At 42.2% G+C, this 19,608-nt stretch overlaps 1 protein-coding gene across 1 annotated transcript in view; it reads right to left on the reverse strand.

The window, feature by feature from the left end:
• Positions 1 to 16,160, reverse strand: part of TBC1D2B (TBC1 domain family member 2B) — a 35,021-nt gene extending 18,861 nt beyond the window's left edge. Inside the window, 3 exon segments of the mRNA XM_030457269.1 lie at positions 3,596 to 3,761; positions 8,557 to 8,710; positions 15,804 to 16,160. Of these exon segments, the coding sequence (XP_030313129.1) occupies positions 3,596 to 3,761; positions 8,557 to 8,710; positions 15,804 to 16,160 (677 nt within the window).
• Positions 16,161 to 19,608: the final 3,448 nt, after the last annotated feature.

Below are 19,608 nucleotides of genomic sequence, written 5' to 3' on the forward strand. Positions count from 1 at the left end.
ATACAAGGACTAAACAGGATGAACTTCACCCACAACCATCATGCAAACAGAAATGTTTAAGCCCACAAGTATTTATGTAGCCCAGTATTTTGAAGTCTTTGTTCAACCCAGGAAGGAGATTCTATACCAATCTATATGAATCAATTTAGTATTTTAGGTATAAAGTTGGAAAGATAATTATTATCTGGCATTTTCCTACAGAAAATCTGTGTAAGATTGAGGCCCACAAAAACTCTTTCACTCAGTCAGCCAAGTTCTCTCTCCTTACTCTTTAAACCTTAAGCAGAAAGTAACCCATATTACACCTTCAAGATCACTTGATGAGTAAACCCAGCCTTTCAGCTTCACAAGAGATTTAACAGCTGATAAAAAAGTGAACTCTAGTTAATCATCCTACTGCAAAATTCCTACTCTGATGAACTGCTTAGTAATTGAGTGCAATTTTAAAATAATCCTAAAGGATTATTAATCAAACTATTTCAACAATCAGTCTACAAACTGAAATGACAGAATTGTAATAGACACGTAATTTCATTCAGAAAGAATCAATTCTGTGGGGGCAAGATGCCTCATTTCATGGCTCAAATTAAACATACCAATTTGGGTGCTGATTGACATATTTCCTAGGGACACAAAATTAATAAGTGCCACCTGGCATCTCTACATCTCTTACCATTGCTACTCCACAACCATTCTGCTCTGCTCTTGGTCATCTTCAGTATGTAAGGCCTGTTTGAAGACCACCTTTTAAAGCTTGAAAATCAGAAGGAACAAAAAGTCAAATGGACTCCTAGAAAAGCTGTTTCAAAAACTGCTTAGGTCCATGAACAATCACAGATAATGATGAATTTTGTAATGCTTTTCTGTAGGTTTCTTAAGGGCACTGAAGCAGCACTGCTTCATTGCTTTCTATTTAATTAAAAGGAGGTAGATTAATTTTTAAAATCTTATTTTCCTAAGCACAAGTTTTCCTTATTTTCCTATGACAAGTACAATCAGACTAGCAAAGCAAGACCTGATCACACACTGCAGTGATTCTGTACTTTTTGTTTGGGGTTTAAGCCTTATATGATGATTACACAAACTGAGTGCACTGTTTTTTCCAAGATTAATAGTGAAATAGTCACTGCTATGAAAATATTAACAATCTTACTCTGATTCCCCACAGATGGGTCCAGTACCACTAAGTGGACCTTCTTGTGGTACATACTCTAAGACTGCAGCTCAGCACAGTAAAAGAAGAAGTGACAAGTAAGATTGCACATGTTAGAATTCAAGACTTACATGACCACTTAATGCTTTCCCACAGGAATTCCATTCACAATGGTCTGAGCAGAAACCAAAACTGTGTAATGAGAAAGGCTGTCATCTGAAGGACCCTGGCACCATTACTGAATAGTTCTGCTTATTAACTGGGCACCATTCATTACAGGATCAAATGAGCAAAAGATATGGGGAGCTGAAGCATGGAATAATGATCATCTTTAATACTTTTGCAAAATATGCTCCTATTAAAATTATATGCACCCTACCCCTCCCTGGAGCAGCTGGCAGTCATTAGAGGAAAAATCCACTTGTCCCCAACTTCCCCACTGAAGAATATTCACCTTTCTTGAGAAAACTGCTACCAGCACAAGTCTCAGAACAAATTTATCTCACTAGATGCAGGAACTTCAGAGCTCCTAACCTGCTAGCTGAACAGAGGCAGAGGTAATGCCAAGCCACAGCTTTTTAAGACATGTTCCAGCAAGGCCTATGCTGATATGATTAAATTTTTCAGCTAAGTAACTTCTGACAAGGTTGTCAAGCTAGCATCACAATGAGACATTACATGGCCACACATAGTGCACCACTGTCCTCATCACACACACTTCAGATCTTAGCTACTGGCTTGGTAAATCCTCTGTAAAAGGACTTTTTAAAAGCACAGAAGTGGATGTTTTGAGGATAACAAGCAATCCTGACAAAGACACCCTTTCCCACTGGCACCACCAGCCTGCAGGGGGGAACACCTGCTTTAAAACTTAGAGTACATGGGGGCACCATAGCATTCCATAAAAAAAAAAAAAAAAAAAAAAAAGAAAGAAAGAAAGAAAGAAAAAAAAGCTGTTGGTAAATGAGATGCACATTATTTTCCCAGGAACATTTTCAGACTGATGAACCACTGCAGCTGAATATCTCCAGAAAGAGTGGAATAGGGGAGAGAGCCTCAGGGTGGTATTTTCTTACTTTTGTTCCCAGAGATCTGCAAGGAGTCCAATCCATTAGGATCACAGCTATACAGAGAAAGGTCAATGCTTCAATGCTGTGCTAAACTATCTGCAGAGTCATGCCACCAGAAACATCTCCCTTCAACCAAAAAGGCTTCCAATCCATAAATCCACTGTTGCCTTTCTGCTCAGAGATGCACTAACACCAGCCAGGAAACCCTGAGCAGCTTACCCTGACACTGCCCTTCCAGCTAGACTTCCCCCAAGCATACCATCTGCAATCCACAAAAAACCAAAACAAAGCCAAAAATCAAGAAGGTTTTAAAAAGCCATAAATATTCATTTCAAAGATGCAGGAACTCACAGGAATACAGAAATTGTTTTGTGCCATTCTCTTTCTACTATGACTAGATTTAAGTTCTACCAAAGCACAGTGGCTATGTGAACCCAAGAAACTATACAAAACAAAACAATGTTTAAACAGGACATGTACTAACAGGATTTACCCATTTTTTAACCCAGCCACAACCCATCTTTTCTAGAACTTAAGTGAAGGTCTCTGCAGTAGTCTTAAAAAAAGAACACACAACCAAAAAAAAAAAAAACCAACCCCAACATCAACAATATTTAGTAGCCTTTCAGATCTCTGTGCTTAAAAGGAAAGCTTTAAAAGGAACCTGTTTAGCTCAGCACTGATGATGAAATCAAACAGATTCTATTTGCAGCTCAAGAGGGATGTGGTCTACTGAACTGAAGCTACAGCAGTGAAGTGCTCAGGAACAGCACTGCAACATCACTTGAGCAGAAGTCTATAGAGGTGGGCAGATTGTAATAACACTTAGGAAGAAAGGCTGCTTTCCTTAAAGCAATTAATACTAAAGAGCAAATTCATTAAGAGGGGATAAGATACAGTTTTGCTGTTGTTCAGAAAGGGTCTGCCACATTTTTGCTCAGGAATACAAACCACACGGATCAAATCTGTGCCATGTACCTTAATTTTTTAAGAAGAAACTGAAGAAGAATTATTTATAGTGTTTTCATTTTATTTACTAAAAACACTCCACAAACTCCAAAGAGAATGCAATGCTACTACAATGCTAGCAATTGCCAGCTCCATTTATACAAGGAAGGATGAAATGGAGTACCAGCTGAGAATGCAACTCCTGACTCCCTGCTTGGATTCAGAGGGCAAAGCCACCACCAGAGGCCATTTATGGGGCTTGATTCTCCCTTTCAGGTGTAGGTAATGCTGCACAACGATGTTCAGCCCTTCAGACAAGTATAATAAACAGTTTAAATCAGAGATACTGATCCACCTTATCACCACCCCCACTTCTTCTATAAATCCCATCACAACTTTTATTTCTCCCACATCCCCAACTTACTTGAGTTCCGTGCTCCATTGCTTAAGGGAGAAATTGATGGCACTTGGCTGGACTGGAGCAGGTTGGGAAGCTGCTTGTTCCCCCACCAGGTCTGTAGGAGAAGTCTCCACAGCTAGAATATTTCTAGCTCTCTCTGCCGAAGCATTTTGACTTAGGATACTCAAATCTATTAAAAAAACCAAAAACAAACAAAAACAAAAAAACCCAGAAAGAGACAGAACTTCCAGTAAAAGAACATTAGCTATGTAACATCTTTTAATACTAGTTAGGGTTTGATTTTAACTTGCAACTTAACTGTATAAAACTTTGTGTTCAAATCAACTTTAAAAAGTAGCAAAGTGTTTTCTTCAGTGAGTTCTCACTGCAACCACATAATTCTGGTAAGAGGACATGTGATGCTCATGAGACATTATTTCCTGAGTGATTTACAATCTTCATTAGTCAATATTGATTCATCTTAACAAGCTATAAAGCAAAAAAAAGAAAAAAACCCAAGTAAAACAAGCTCAGGTCTATCAGAGCTCCCAAGCCAAGAACAGTGTCACAAAAACACTGTGACACAGCTTGCACAGCGTGCTTCATCCTGAAAGTTATTCATCCCAAAAGGACACTGCTGCTTCAAGTCAATGAGCTTTATGCACTTGGGTTTGCTCTGTGCAAATCCAGTGCAATTTCAGAGCCAAGAATGCTGCCAGGGGCACTGCAGACACATCAAAGACCTACTGGATCAGTGAGGATTCATTAGCTCTGGTTAAGCTGAATGCAACTATGCCCAAATTCCTCCAGCCAAGCCCTCCTGTGCCCTTCAGCCCCTCAAGAGATGAGGCACAGAGCTCTGCAGCCATGCAGCTCAGATCCAGCCCTGCACACACACACACCAAGGTCATGCAGGCTCTGAGTGGCTCCACAGGAACCAGCCAAAAACTGGAGATAGTCCTCAGCCAGAGCTCATCAAGTCCAAAGGGTCCCAGCTGATCCAAGAGGGCTGGCCAGGTAGCATGGATGTTACCTCAGTGCTTCCATTCTCCTGGACACCTTCCCTTCCCAATCAGCCTCCTCCAGCAGGCAGAGGGAATAGGAAATGCAGAGTATGGAATACATTACCAATAGCAAATGCATTACAGAGAAGCAGTAAGTAGTTTATGGCCTTGGTTAAAACCAAGCTCAAATGGTCTCTGTATCATTCACAAACTACTGAAGTGGATTAAGAAACTTTGAGAACATTTCTGGACTCAATCCAGCAGTTGTATTAGAAAGTAACTCACTGAATGGGCCTCTGACTTGAATGTTTCTCAACAGGCAGGGCAATTCTCAACTGGGAAATCACAAGCTCCTGTTTTATCACTGGGGAGCCTTTCAGTCTGTGTTCTGATGATTACTTGGCACTGGCAGCATGACCATCATGACCATCTTTACCCAAGCTGGGCCCTCCCATTCCTAAGCAGATGGATACTCTTATTTAGCCTATACCAAAGATCAGAAGTAGAAAGAACATTTTGTGGTAAAAAATACCAAATAAATAACATCACTGACACTACAGATCTCTCAAACCCTTGGAAAACCTTATCTGAAACAGAAGTATATCTTGCCACCTTTCAAATACAGGTAAGTGACACTGCCTTGGCTCACACTGTGAACAGTGCTGGCAGAAAGTTCTGCTGTGCCTCATCAGTCAAACTCAACTCCAAATTCTTTTGGACCTCAGCTGGTGGAGCTGAACAAAATTCAGGTGAGAAATGTCAGATAAAACACTTCTCATCACTGGCTAATAAAGGGGAAAGATAATACAATAAGTTTCAACTAAAAAAAACCCACTCCCAAAAAAGCAGCAAAAACAGGGGAAAAAAACCCAACAAACAAACGAAAAACAACCACACCACAAACTAATGGGCACCCAAGACCAGGTGGGGGGAACACTAACATTGTGCTTTCATACTTCCATTTGTTTTCTACCTGTATGATTTGGTAAGACTACAAAATCTCTTTATAGTATGGCCTAAGTGAATGAATTGCTCAAGAGCTGAATTTCTGACTCTGGCAGCAAGTCAGTCTGGCTGCACCTTCTCTGTCTTCCTGAAGTTGCTCCTTGTACCTGGTGCTGGGCTCACACCACCCAGCTGATAGGTCAGAGGTATGGACTACAGGGCAGACCCAGCATAAAAACTGCTGCCAAGGAAGTCACTGTGAAAAGATAACCTTTTTAAAAAGTTATTTCAAAACACAGCAATCTTAGAAATAGATGACATACCGTTTTTTTATGGCTGCAAATCAAGAGTTGAGGAATAGAATAACTACAAACTGTTATTTTAAAAACTTCATTAACATTCAATCAATTCCAAGGGAAAAAATAAGTAATTCTGCATGCTATAAAGATTAAATTGTTTATGTGACTTCCATGGCAGTAAGGCAGCTCTATGACAAATCCTACACAATCTTTTTTGTAATATTAGCTTTTCCACAGCCCACTTGGTAGAAGATGTTCAAGTATTTTTCATTACCCTGAATATTCTCAAAAACTCATCCAGCCTGATCCATAAAGCAGTACCTTAGCTTGACCCATGTTCCACTTTGTCTAAACTTAAGAACTGGGGGGAAGAGGAAGGACAGGGGGTCAAAACAGGCAAGACTGCAGTGAGCAATTTTGTTTCTGGCCTGAAGACAGACTACTTCCCCACTGAAAACATTAGTGGTAGCATCTGTATGCAAGCAGGAGCAAAACAGAGATCTCTAGCTCCAGTTAGAGCTATCATCATGCACATCATGCAATGCACATTTACCTTTTGTATCTTAGTCATCAACATGGAATTAGAGCCTTAAAGAGACCCTCAGTTCTGAAGGAAACTTCTGAAGCACTTGTTTGAGAAGAAGAAACCACCACCAGTCATTCAGGCTCTTCCTGCTTTCCCCAGAACAAACCCCTATTTAAACACTTCAGCTGATGACACAGTCATCATTGTGATTTGTTCTCAAAAGTGAGATACTCTAGATGTAAATTCAAATTATCCATAATGCATAACCCTATGCCTGCCCCAGAAAAAGATGGGTCTGCCCATCTTGACATTTCCTGCACTGGATTTAATAACTACAACAAAGTGAGCACACACATTGTCTCACCTTGCTCATCCAGAAAACCCCCAACAATTTTACAAAAAAGCAAAACCTCAGTGATCTAAAGTGACCAACCATGACTGCTTGATCTGATGCAGTCAGGACTGAGAGAAGAGTATCAGCACAGCCTGCAGACAGCAGGTTAACTTCACACCATCCCTAAGCTCTGAGGGAAGTGGCAAAACCAAGAAAATACAGAGCTTTGGGGCCAAGTTACGTATTACAGTTGATCTGATGCAACAGCCTGCTGCCTAAAGAGGGAAGGTCCTGCCTACTCCTTTACACTGCCTTACCCTAGCTACCCATTTGTCCCCTCCCTTCCATCAGCTCTGGAAGTCACCTGATTGCACAGTCAATGTATTCCACACATTAATCCTACAGGAAAAAAAACAACAACAACTCACAACCTTCCTTTTTGGATAACTTTTGCACTCAACCAACTCAGCACAGTGCCAAACAAACACCACTAAAGACAGAAAGCAGAGACTGAGAGGCTGCAGGTACAAGGCAAAGGTTTGAAAGAGCCAATGCCTGTTACCCTTTCCAGTGCCTGCAAACTCCTCGATCTTCATTCTTGCAGAATCTGGTTTGGCAAGATGCTGATCAGACTCTCTGCTGCCAGAAAGGTTGTATCCAACCACCCCACTTGGCATTCCCAACAATTCTCTTGGGGTAATCCTGGCACTCATCTGTCCCTACAGTAACCACTCTACTGTTAGGAAAGGAAGTTACACTGCCAAAAAAACTCAACCAGAGAAAAAGATGATTCCTGCTTGTTGCACTCCCTGCACATAAGGCCACTGGCACTTCTTCCAGCAGTGACAAAGTGTTGGATGGCTGTGGCTACAAAAACCTCAGCCCCTAGGTAACCACAAACCCTCCAGGCAGCTGTGCTTGAGCAAACTGCTCTCAAACAAAAGCAGTGAACTGGGGTAGAGGACCATAGCTCAGCATGGGATCTGAACTGGGGGAGGAGAGAGAAGGGTGGGGAAGATGACAGCTAAAAGTTTCTGGGTTTACAGTATGAGCAAACTGAAATCAACAAAATATAAAATCTGTTGATGAAGTATGTCTGATCTCAAGACTGTTTAAACCCAAGAGAGCTTTAGTAACATGTTTAGCAGAACAGAAGAATTTTACTCAATTTTATTGAAGGATAACACAGATCAGCAAGCAATCCATTTCTGTAATGATTCAGCAAGAGGACAGATCAGAAGTGCCTGAGCAATGTAGTGAAAAACTCAGTGCAACTTTGTGGAATACATTCTTACAGCTCTGACACTTCTCTAAAACTACATTTAGCTTGGCTAAAGGTATTATGGAGACTGAATTTCACTGAAGCAGTACCAGTACAAACTGACTTCCAGTTTTAAAAAGCATGAAAATTTTACCACAGTCAGGTAGATCCCCCACACCATCCATTTTGGGCACAAAGGATGGTCATTCAGAATGCAAAGCATTCTTCAAAAATGGAGTTGACATCTCAGGCTACTTAACACACCAAACTTCTAAGATACTGCAACTCATCTAACCTAAACTATCTTTTGCCACTTAATGAAACCCAGTTACAGGACCACTCTGTTTCACTTGATCTCTAAAAATCTTCCTTTGAAACCACCAACAGGTTTTGTAAGAGATATGAAACTGGACAGAAAATTATACTTATGTCAAAGTGGAAAACTTATGGATGTTCCAAAGATGGAAACTTATCATCAACATATGCAAAGGTTACAGAGGTAACAAGATATGACAAAAAACTTCCTAAGTTCTCTGTCCCTGTGCAGTGCCTTGTACTGATTAACTGACACTGAGCAGAAACATGCATTGTGTTTTTACTGAAATTTTCAACCTACCAGGGCTGTCTTTGGCAACAAGACCTTTGGAAAAGTCACTGGGGGTAGGGGAAGTCCTGCTGTCTCTTTTTGCTGCGTCAAGGTTGTTGCAATATTCCCACCTCTTCTGCTGAAGTTCCTGAAGCCAGTATGTCATATCCTGACGAGTTGCAGCCTACAAGACAAAGAATCAGAGGCCACTCATCATTCAGTGTTCAGAATATGAATACAGGAACTCCAAGTGCAATAAAAAAAACCTCAACCCAGATAACTGGCAGATCAGCAAGGTATCACCAGCCAAACCCAATGTAAGTTCAAAGAAGTAACCACAAATGTCTGAGATGTGCCTTGTGCACTCACATATCCTTGACCTCCATGCCAAATCCATTTCTCATGAGAAGTTATTACATGTACTTTTTTCCTCTCCAGTTCTACACCCAAACATTAGAAAACACAGCAGCAGCAGTTACATTTTACAAGCAAAGCACTGTTTAAATATATAACCACAAATCTGGCTTATAGAAAAAAGTCCTAAACTCCCTCAGGAAGATGCCCTTTTTTGTGTTGTTTTGTTGGTTTTCTTTTACCTTGCTTTATTACCAGCACAAATCAACAAATTAATAATGAATTGTAACACCTACTTTAATGACTAAACCTACACACTTTAGATCATTACTTGAGGATCCTATGAGCTAACCAACTTCAATAGAAAGGTCATATTTAATGAGAAAAAGCACAAGATGAATATATAATCTACAAGCCTACAGTCATTAATGTGAATAGGTTGTAAGTGAGCAAGAACTCAAACTCATCCTCATGCTTCAAGGAAGAAACCACAGCTGGAAGAGTCATTTCAAAGTGTGTCAAATGGCCACCTCTAATTATTAACAAAAGACTGAGTGATGGTAACTGACAACACAGGTTCTCAGTTGCAGAAGTCAGTTTTATTCCAACACACAACCTCAGCTGCTGGTCTAGAACAAGCACTTGACCCTAGCAGCATGGAATGCTCAGAACCAAAGGTTAATCCCTGGGAAGAGACACTGACTAAATCCTTCAGCATGGAAGCACACAGAAGGCTCACCCTTTAGGTAGTCTCTCCTACCTTCCCCCAAAGTGCTTTGTGCCATTATCCATGAAACAAAACAAAACAAATTACTTGGGCAAATGACTGTGCTTACTCTGTAAAGACAAATTAATTTCAAATAGCTTCCTGTTCTGTTCATTACAAGTACAGAGGGTACCTGTGCACAGCTGCACAAGAATGAAAAGCAAGAAAACACAGATTTCCTTACAAAGGAAGTACCCTAAGGACTGGACCCAGTTTATAAACAGCACAGAGTCATCTTCCTTTTTGATATGAGTACACTTCTGGTCTAGTCAAACTGAAGATCCATTTACCACTACATTTTGACCCTGAGAACAGTTAATTCCAAGAAAGAGCATCAGCAATAGAACAAACAAGAACCGATGCTTCCCCAGGGTGCTCTCTCTGGCCCAGCACCCTTAGTGTTTAAGAATAAAAAAAAATAGATTTTCATTTTACAATTCAGATTTTTGTACCTGTATCAGCTTTAACATCCACAAAATCCAACAGCAAATGGCTCTAAAGCCACAGTGCAAGGAAGTCAGTCAGAAAGCAGACACAATTATTCCTGGAGCTGCTGCTGCTCCAGTTCCTCTGGGTACATCATACAGGTGAGAAGATAAAACATACAGAGATCAAATAAGCATTCAGAAACTAAATCAGGTAGTGAAAGAAACCAAATAGTAATACAAGAGGGCACTGCAAGTTCACCTTTTTCAGTTGGTGATCAAAATATTTCTAATCTGAAGTGGAAATTATTTTCCTTTATTTATTTTTGCTTGTTCACAGCAAGTTTGAAGAAAACATTTCCCTTGTGAGAAAGAAATAGGAAAGTATGGTTCAGAAGAATCTAAAAGGTTCTCAGAAGGTTGCAAAGAACTGGTCACTGGGAAACATCAATCCATAAAGCCATCACTGGCAGCTTCAAGTCAACAGACTCCAGTCATTTTTTACAGAAAGTGAATGTCTCCTTCTATTTCTATCACAAAAGTATTTCCTTCAGAGTTTTATCCAGTGGTAAGTCATCATTTCTGGTAAATTTGAGAGCCTGCATTCCCTTGAGATAGACTTATGAGACTCACAGACCTCATAAGCAATGTTTTACTGTGATCCAGCAGAAGAACACCAAGAACTGGAAGAGGGATGTAGTACTGAAGTGGTTCTCTTGGCTACCACAACACAGCTAGTGAGGCAACCCACCTGGAGTCAACCCAAGTTACACCTACAACTACCATCTGCCCATGATTAGTTCAACTTAATGAGCCCTTTCCACAGCTCATCCTGTTACCCTCTCCACAGCACCTCTAGGAAAACCATTAATTTATTTCATTGGAGCTGCTCCTTGATGCTGCTTTTAAGTTCCCCCTTGCAGCTGTTTGCTGAGCAGCACACACAGCCTCAGTTCAGAGGTGATGTCCTTGCTACACACTGGATCCATCAGCAGACCTGGCCCTTCAGGGTAAAAGATGCTACCAAGGCACAGAGTTTCTCATTCCCCTATTTTAAGTCATTTTCCCAAGAATTACTCAGTACCCTGCTGCTGTACCCTGGCTGTTACTCTGCCTTTTCTCCTCAACATATGTGGTCTTTCTTCTCTAATGGAGTTTTCCACTCCCTTTTTTTTTTTGCTGAGTTTACAACAATACCTGAATTACTTACAAGTAAAAGAGTAGCCTGGGAATCTGTTGAGCATTGTTTAAACAACATTACTCTTGGAAGCTCTTTGTTTGAAATGGATTTTTCTTCAAACTGTATACAGAATATTTCAAGTCTCCCTCCTGCCCTGCTCCAAAGCAAAACACGACTTTGCAAACATTTTTAAAATTCACTTTACCTTCTAGAGAATGGAACACTTTCATGCTTGCCTCATTTGTCATAACTTGAGTATTTGGCTTCTGCTTACCATGAGAGACAGAACATTTAACTAAGTGCAGCACGGATCACATCCTGCAAAAATTCCATGTTCAAACTAAACTACTGAGTGGCTCTGCAGTAAATAAAGAGCTTCAGCAAGTCACATTTTAATGCAGGCATTTCTATGAGAGAAATAAACAGCATAAATGTCACCTGAAGTGCTGAAAGGTAGGGAATTACTATTGCAAACTTACAGGCATCTCCAGCAACAAGAGACACTGTGAGTGAAGAAACATACAGTCTCAGGTGTTTTTCAACAGAAATGATGGGAAGTTATTATCATTTACTTAAAACCATTCCCCTACATTCTCTAAGGATGCTGTAGGACCTGCATTCTGATGCACACATGACACAATGATAAGAATTATGTGGCAAAAAAAAAAGAAAATGACCCAGTGGCATCTTCCACTGGTGGAACGTGCATGTCAATATTAAACACCTGCTGGGAAAGTCCCAAGATGTGCAGCAAACAGATCTGTCATTTTAAGGAAACTCATGAGAATTCTTGCCACAATCCTTTGCTGAACACAAGCAAACTCCCCCTCAAGCTTCTTTTGTAACAGAGAACATGGACAGAAAGTTTGCATTTCTTACGATTTACTGATCCTGCAATGCTCCAACAGCAAATCTGGAGCCAGATGGCTTCTCCTGGAGGGCAGCCGAGTATTTAATTAAAGCACAGTAACCACTAACTACCAAAGTTTAAAAAACCCCCAGGATCAGCCCAGAAAACAAATCACCTTCACTGCCGAGTCAGGTCCTAGGGCAATGCTATTGAAGCTCAAGCTTCATTATTAATCACTGACACATCTTTACAGATTTTTGGCAGAGTAAGGGCTCCTAAATAACTCTGATTTCAGCAAGTCCCATACTTTCAAGGATCTGAGCTCCATAATCTGCAGCGTCTGGAATGCTTACTACTTGGCCAATAACCCAGGGAGGTTTTTTTTTTTCTTTAAGAAGTTTGTGCAATCTCTGCTCCCCTTCCAAAAGACCACTGTCCACAAAGAAGTGACCCCCAGAGAAGTAACCAGACACAAAGCCTGTCGTGGCTGTGGCTTTGTTTCAGAAGTAAGTGAACTGTGTCACCACAAGACACTGCTTTAAAAACAAAAGGGAATTGATCCCTTTGTTTAACTACATGCGTTCATAATGCTAATTCTTTCCTCCCTTAATGAGAGGACTCACAGTGCAGACAGAGGCAAATATTCACTTGACTGTTATCAGCATTCTATGTCACAGCAAGGACTTGCAGGATCAGGTCCCTTCCACAGAAAAATTTTCAAGCAGAACCTCTCCATAATTCATGAAGTACAGAGTTTTCTCTGCTTCTGTACCTAAGGTGATGGTAGCTGTTATATATTTTAAATGGAAAAGCTTTTTACACATGCTTAGCTTTTTCCTAATGTACTTTAACTTCTGGAAATATTAAGCAATCTACAAGCATGCAGCTGTCAGGCTGGTGATCCACATTTCTAAATTAAGAGTAATTTGTTTTATTTGCTCTAAAGGCAAATGTGTATTCTTCCTGAAACTGCTACCAAACTGAGCAACAACCCACAAGTGTACCATATGCTCTCCAGCTCCTATTAAATGACAAGCACTGAGCCATCCAGATGATGAAATCATTACATTAACAAAAAATTGAGGCATTATGAAGAAATAATGCATTCCTCAGCAGCACCATCATTTCAATCTGCAATTCCAGTTGCTTACATCTTATTGCTCTTCTCTGCTTATAATGCTGAATGGCACAGTCCAGATCATGGGGTCTGGAAATTTTGAACAAGCAGCAAAGCAAGGGAAACAAAGCATGTGAGTTAAAGGGTGAAGACTACATCTGACTTCACTTTACTCCTCGTGCTCTGTGTGTAATGCTTTCTTGATGGATTAAATCACATTTGTTTTCAACAGGGGCTGGATCAGTTGGTGGGACCTTTCAGGGGGGAGAGTTTGATTTTTTTAACATCTTGAATTCATTCTTAATTCTATTTCTAACTACTTTAGCTGACAGATGTTTTTAAAGGCCTTAACTAACTATTGCATTGGGTAAACAAAATTAATCCCAGATGAAAAATCCCTTGTGAATCACACAGCCACACAAGGGCAGCTGGTCCTGCAATATCTCGCTTTCACTAAAAAAAGTGAAAAAACTTTTCACTAATTCCTTACTCTATAAACACCTGTAACATAAAAGAATTTTTATGGACAATCACACGGCTGCTTTACACCAAGCATCACAAGAACACAAGAGCTAGAAGACAGAAATATTTTTTTTGCCATTAATTACAGAAATCACAGGTTAACCCAGAATATTAGATTAGGAATGACTTTGAATTCCTTAACTGGCACCTTTTCTCAGTCCCCTTAAAGGTGACAGGGAGAAAGATCCAATCTATGCAGGTTCTCTCCTAGACAGTACAGGAGAAAAACTGAATAAAAACCATGGTCAGAGTGGTGTCATCACAGACAAGATAACAAACAAGGAGGGGAAGGAGGGAGAAAGAGGGAGAAAGAGGGAGAAAGAGGGAGAAAGAGGGAGAAAGAGGGAGAAAGAGGGAGAAAGAGGGAGAAAGAGGGAGAAAGAGGGAGAAAGAGGGAGAAAGAGGGAGAAAGAGGGAGAAAGAGGGAGAAAGAGGGAGAAAGAGGGAGAAAGAGGGAGAAAGAGGGAGAAAGAGGGAGAAAGAGGGAGAAAGAGGGAGAAAGAGGGAGAAAGAGGGAGAAAGAGGGAGAAAGAGGGAGAAAGAGGGAGAAAGAGGGAGAAAGAGGGAGAAAGAAAGAAAGAAACCCCCTGTTACTTATGCTTGTGCATCCATGTTAAGTACAACCTGTATCTTCATGATGTGCAGAAGACACCTGAGGTTGCTGCTAGAACACTGTGTGACAGACTGGTTACTTATTACACAAGTAGCATATGCTATTTCCCACCATAATCCTAATCATCAATTGAATGTTTCTCAACAAAGGCCCTCCTATTAAAAAGAATCCTCAGAACAAAACACACATTATGCATTTTCCTGGGGATTTCCACACAAAAATCACTAGGTACTTAATAAAAGCAAACAACCAACCAAACCTCAAACTACCAAAAAAGTTGAAGCTTACACCAAGTTTGCAGTTCAGACTTCTGTAACATGAATATGTTCTGTAACATGACTATGCCTATAAAGGCAGATTCATGGAAAGCAATAAAAACCTGGGTTACCAACTTATAAACTAAAGGGTAGTTTCTACAGGGGACTGCATGTAAACTGACTGCACTGCTTTTCCTTAACCAAGTACAGTTAAACTATCATATTAGATCTCCAGTTAAATAACTTATTCTTTAGCCAAGTATGTTACTGATCCTTACTCTGACAAATATTTATATTTATCAAACAGAATAATGAAGAGCATTACACAATCACGTTCTGCAATCTCAGCATTTAGTATTGCTCAAATCTCTGCTCTTAAGTAAGAAAGAAAACTCTTTTCCACCATTCAACAGAAAATTCTGCTCTGCTTCAATAACTTTAACTCACTCAATGCAGAAAAATAACCCTGGCAGGAAACATTTGCCTTAACAGCAATCAATGGATACTCGAGAAGACATATTTCTTCTTCACTGAGTGGAAGTATCTTCCGTGGGCTATTTTCCTGGGAAAGACATGTAAAACAATCCTATGAGAGGCTGAGTCCTTGCGAAGACATGCGATAAGCAGCCTCGGCTACTATCAGGAAACTATTCTCCCTCCTCCTCCTCCTCCTCCTCTTCCTTCCTCCCCCAGCAGCCGATGCTGCTGCCATACCACATCTTTTCAAAATAAACACCTCAGCAGTAAAAACCAATCCCTCCCTCTCAACTTCCAAGCCCACAACCCACCACATTCCCTAAGAAATCTTCTCTCCACCCCGACTTTTCCGCGGAACCCCCCTCAACCGAGCCAGCCCAGCGGGATCCCGCTCACCAGAGGCATTTTCCTCCTCTTCAGAAGAGTAAAATAATAAAAGAAAAAAATGGAAAAAAACCCAAACAACCAACAAACCCACCCCACACCTGAGAAGAGCCTGGCATTACCGATCCGCTCCAGCCTCGCCGAACACCACAGTGAAGCAAACACAGCGGAGGCAGCCGGGCGGCTCCGCGGGCACCGGGACCGCTCCGCAGCCCGAGGGGGAGCGGGCGGGCGCGGCACCGCCAGGGACCCCCCCCCCTCCAGCCCGGTCAGAGCCGCTCAGGGGAGGGGAAAGAAGGGGAAGGAAGGGGCCCTCCATCCCCCGGGCCTACCTTCAGCACGGCCACGGCGCCGTTGGGGCTGTGCACCTCGAAGGCGGCGGCCTCGTCCCCCACGCCCGCGGCGCCGGCCTCGGGCTGGTGGTAGCTGAAGCAGGCGGAGGCGATGTCGAGGTGCCCAAGGGGCAGCGCCTCCTGCGGCCCCTTGAAGTAGTAGAGGTAGCAGCGCCGGGGGTCGAAGACGAACCAGCGGCTGCGGAAGCCGCGCAGGGGGCCCTTACCCGACAGCTTCTGCAGATACCCGCAGAGCTTCGGGGGGCCGGGGCCGGCTTGCTCCCCGGCCGGGCCCCCTCCGGTCCCCGCGCTCTCCCCGCCGGGGCCCTCTTCCCCCTCGCCCCCCGCCGCTGGCATCGCCTTCCCTCACCGCGGCCTCGCCCTCCGCGCAGGGACCCGGGCTCAGCCCCCGCCGCGCCGCCTCACGGGACTTGTAGTGCGGCCCCGCTCCCCTCTCCCAGGCCCGGGACCGCCCCGCCCCGGCCGCCGAGCGCGGCCCCGCTGCCTCGGAACCCGGAGCGGAGCTGCCGCCTGCGGGCGGCCCTTTTCGGGGAAAGGGGGAGGACACGGAACGGTGCTGACGTGGAGAACCACCCGCCAGCTCCCCACAGCGCTCGGGTAATGCCCCGGCCCTCGCTACAGAGCTGCCGGGATCCAGCACTTCGGTGACCACATGGAAAAAAAAAAAGTGTTTTTCCACTCGTGGTTGTCAGATTCAAACCCTCCTCTGGTGGGGAACCGCGGTCTCCCACTCCCGACCCGCCCCAGGAGCCCACGGGCCTCTTGGTGCTGCAGCCTCCCTGCAGCCACGGGTCTTGCCCAACCCTTGCTGCTCTCTCTGCCTGTTTTAACCATCATTCCCACATCAAACTCTTTATGGGAAAAGTTACGGGGAAAAAGCCACAGCACACAGGGGATGGCTCGGCCAAATAGCTTCCCATGGTTTGGGAATAGCTGCCGGCCAAGGGATTTGTGGGTTTTGTTTCACTGAAATACCTGGCACATTTTGGACTCTAGGAAACTTCCAATGTTAATCACAGAGAAATGCTGCGGCAGAAAACTTCTCTGTGAGGAGATCAAGGCGCCACTAGCAGGCATGAACAACTTCACATAATTTCTCCCTTTTATCTGCGTACAGATGTGGCATAATCATCCAACAGGTTATTGACATCCAGTTTCTCATCCACAGCCTTAAATAGAGCACAGAAATTTTGCTGCCAAAGTAGCTGCTCCAACGCGTGGAGCTGATGTTTGCACTGGTGTTTTTATTGGGGTTGTGCTATCTATGAACAAGGTTCATCTGACTGATTTCCAATGGTTTAGAAGCTCGGGTTACTTAGAAAACCTAAATCCCCCAGAGCTTCTTCCTCTGACCTCATTTTTAAATGCTGTGATCAATTTCTCAGTAAAAAGCAAGTGTCTCATCTGCCAGACAATATTTTCATTCTGTACTAAAGAACCTGAATATTCACCATGGTTGTCCATAGGTTCCACTTCGATGCTGATGGAGGGGACTGCTGAATTCTTCAAATCATCTCCTGAGGAAACAGCCTGCTGGTAGAAGAGAAACTTGAGTGAGTTGTTATGAGGCATGGAAGTTACCTCTGCAGTCAACTCACATGACAGGATGTGATCTACAAAAGATTAGATGATAAAAGCTAGACTTTTTTGTTTTCTTTTGTTTTTCAGTTAGAATGATTCTACTCTGTCAAAAAATTGAGGCTTTGTTAGTCACTGTGGAGAACAGAAGGGTTGCTCCTGCTTAAACAACAGGTCAATAACCTTTTGTTCCATACAAATTGCTCAGTATCTTCTTCCCCAAAACCAAAAGTATTCTTGATCTACTGCCAGCATCAGACTCTTTCTTTCCAAGTGTCACTCACCATAACATGAATTACACAGGGAAAACACTGATTACCTTCAGAAGCTGCCAGTTCCTTATCTCAGTCATATAGATAAGTTTGAGTGCTCCAGCATATATCCATAACCTGTTCCAGTACCTCATCAACTCCAGGGAAGCGTGGCCATGCTCAGTACCCAGGAATCCTACTGACTGTCAAGAACTACACCTCACAGCAAACCACAGAATCAGTTCCTAAATCCTCAAAACTTTTGCTGTCAGCACTTTTTAAAATTTTATGTTCAGCTTCCTTACCCCACTCCAGACAGGAGAATCCCCTAATTTCACAGCTGATTCATCTAAACAGAAAGTTCCCCTTCTTGGGAAATAGGTTCCTTATTTCATGTATGCCTTTCCCACCCCCTGCCCCCTCTCCTCAAAAGAACTGGATGTGGACTATTAAATAACAGTGGGTTACTTCTAATCTCTTTGAGATACAGGCTAAGTGGTTAATGTTACGACAGATATTTTGCAGGCTCATCTTGCAGAATGCTGTAATGTATGACTGTCACTGTCAAGATAAACACTGTCACCTTGCTGTAAGTCTGGTCACATGGAGTACTGCATACAGAGACTACATTATTCCTACATTATTCCATAGAGCTAATGGTTTTGGCCTACTATTATTTAAATTTTTTGGAGGTCAGGAACACAGACAAAGAGGAAAAAAAAAATCTCCAAATTAGTGTTTCTCCTGCCTCTCAGTCACCACTACATTTTTGAAGAACACAGTATTATTACAGCTGCAGAATTATTTCCTTGTATGCAAGGAAGTCAGCCAAAGAATTTACATGGTCTCTACCTTTTAACTGATGGGAAACCATTCATGTACTTTTGGTTCTGCTTTCCTGTTCTGTAACCACCAGATGGAGCTCCTTTCCTGTCTCGCATTCGCCATTTGTGTGCTCAAAATGGAAACAAAAATACAAACCTCGCATGAGCAAGGAAGCTTATTTGTCATTTCCAGTTCAAAAAGAGGGATTTAATTTCACTTTAGCTTAACTGTCCCATATAAAAGCAGTTACATATACGGCAACATTCAATGCATTAGTTTTCCTTTTTGTTGCACTGCATCTTATAAAGAACTCTTCAGGATGAAAAAGCAACAATTCTGCAATTCAGTGAATGGCAGCATTGATCTCTGGTTGCACATCTGTGATCTGACTTGTGCAGATATCCAGGCAAGTTGGTAGCCATGTAGAGGAGAGAGTCAAATTAAACCCCTTATGAAAAGAAAAGCAGGAACTACTTAACTGTAGCAATGAGCTGGGCAAGCTGTATCCACATAATCCTTGTCTTGTCAGCATTCATGGAGATCCAGGCTGGCTGAAGAACTGCTGCAGAGCTTGACAGGAATGCAGAAGAGGATGAGCAGAAGAAGTCAGGCACATAAAGATTAACAGGGAGGAGAGATAAATACAGACAATTTTGCAATTAATAAAACACAATTATGTCATCTGCTTTCAGCAGAACTTATTTCCAAGTGTACACTTGATGCCAAGTGGAGAATCTAAGAATATGTACATACAATTGGGACTTACAGAAGTGTCCAGTAAAAAGAAAGATCTGAGAAAAAATAAAACAGACTAACAGAAATTATTTTTGTGTGTGTGGGTGTGTAATTTTTTGGTATTACATATAACTAGAATCAGTAAACATGTAGGGAGAAAGAATGCATCACAGAAGCTTTACAAACACTGCCTGACAGAGTGAGAAATAACTTAGTGAAGGGCTGCTAGAGGTTACCTTTACTCCTTGTACAGCACTTTAAGTGATGCTGGGCTGAAGAGTTTAGAAATGAACCCAGAATATTCACTGAAGGGATTTTCTTAGAACAAGAATCCTTCCTCAGACTGAGCTGAGAACTATTTCCATCAAGCAAACAGAGCTACCTCAGTACCTTTA

Source organism: Calypte anna, chromosome 10 (genome assembly GCF_003957555.1).
Source record: "Calypte anna isolate BGI_N300 chromosome 10, bCalAnn1_v1.p, whole genome shotgun sequence".
NCBI lineage: Eukaryota > Metazoa > Chordata > Aves > Apodiformes > Trochilidae > Calypte > Calypte anna.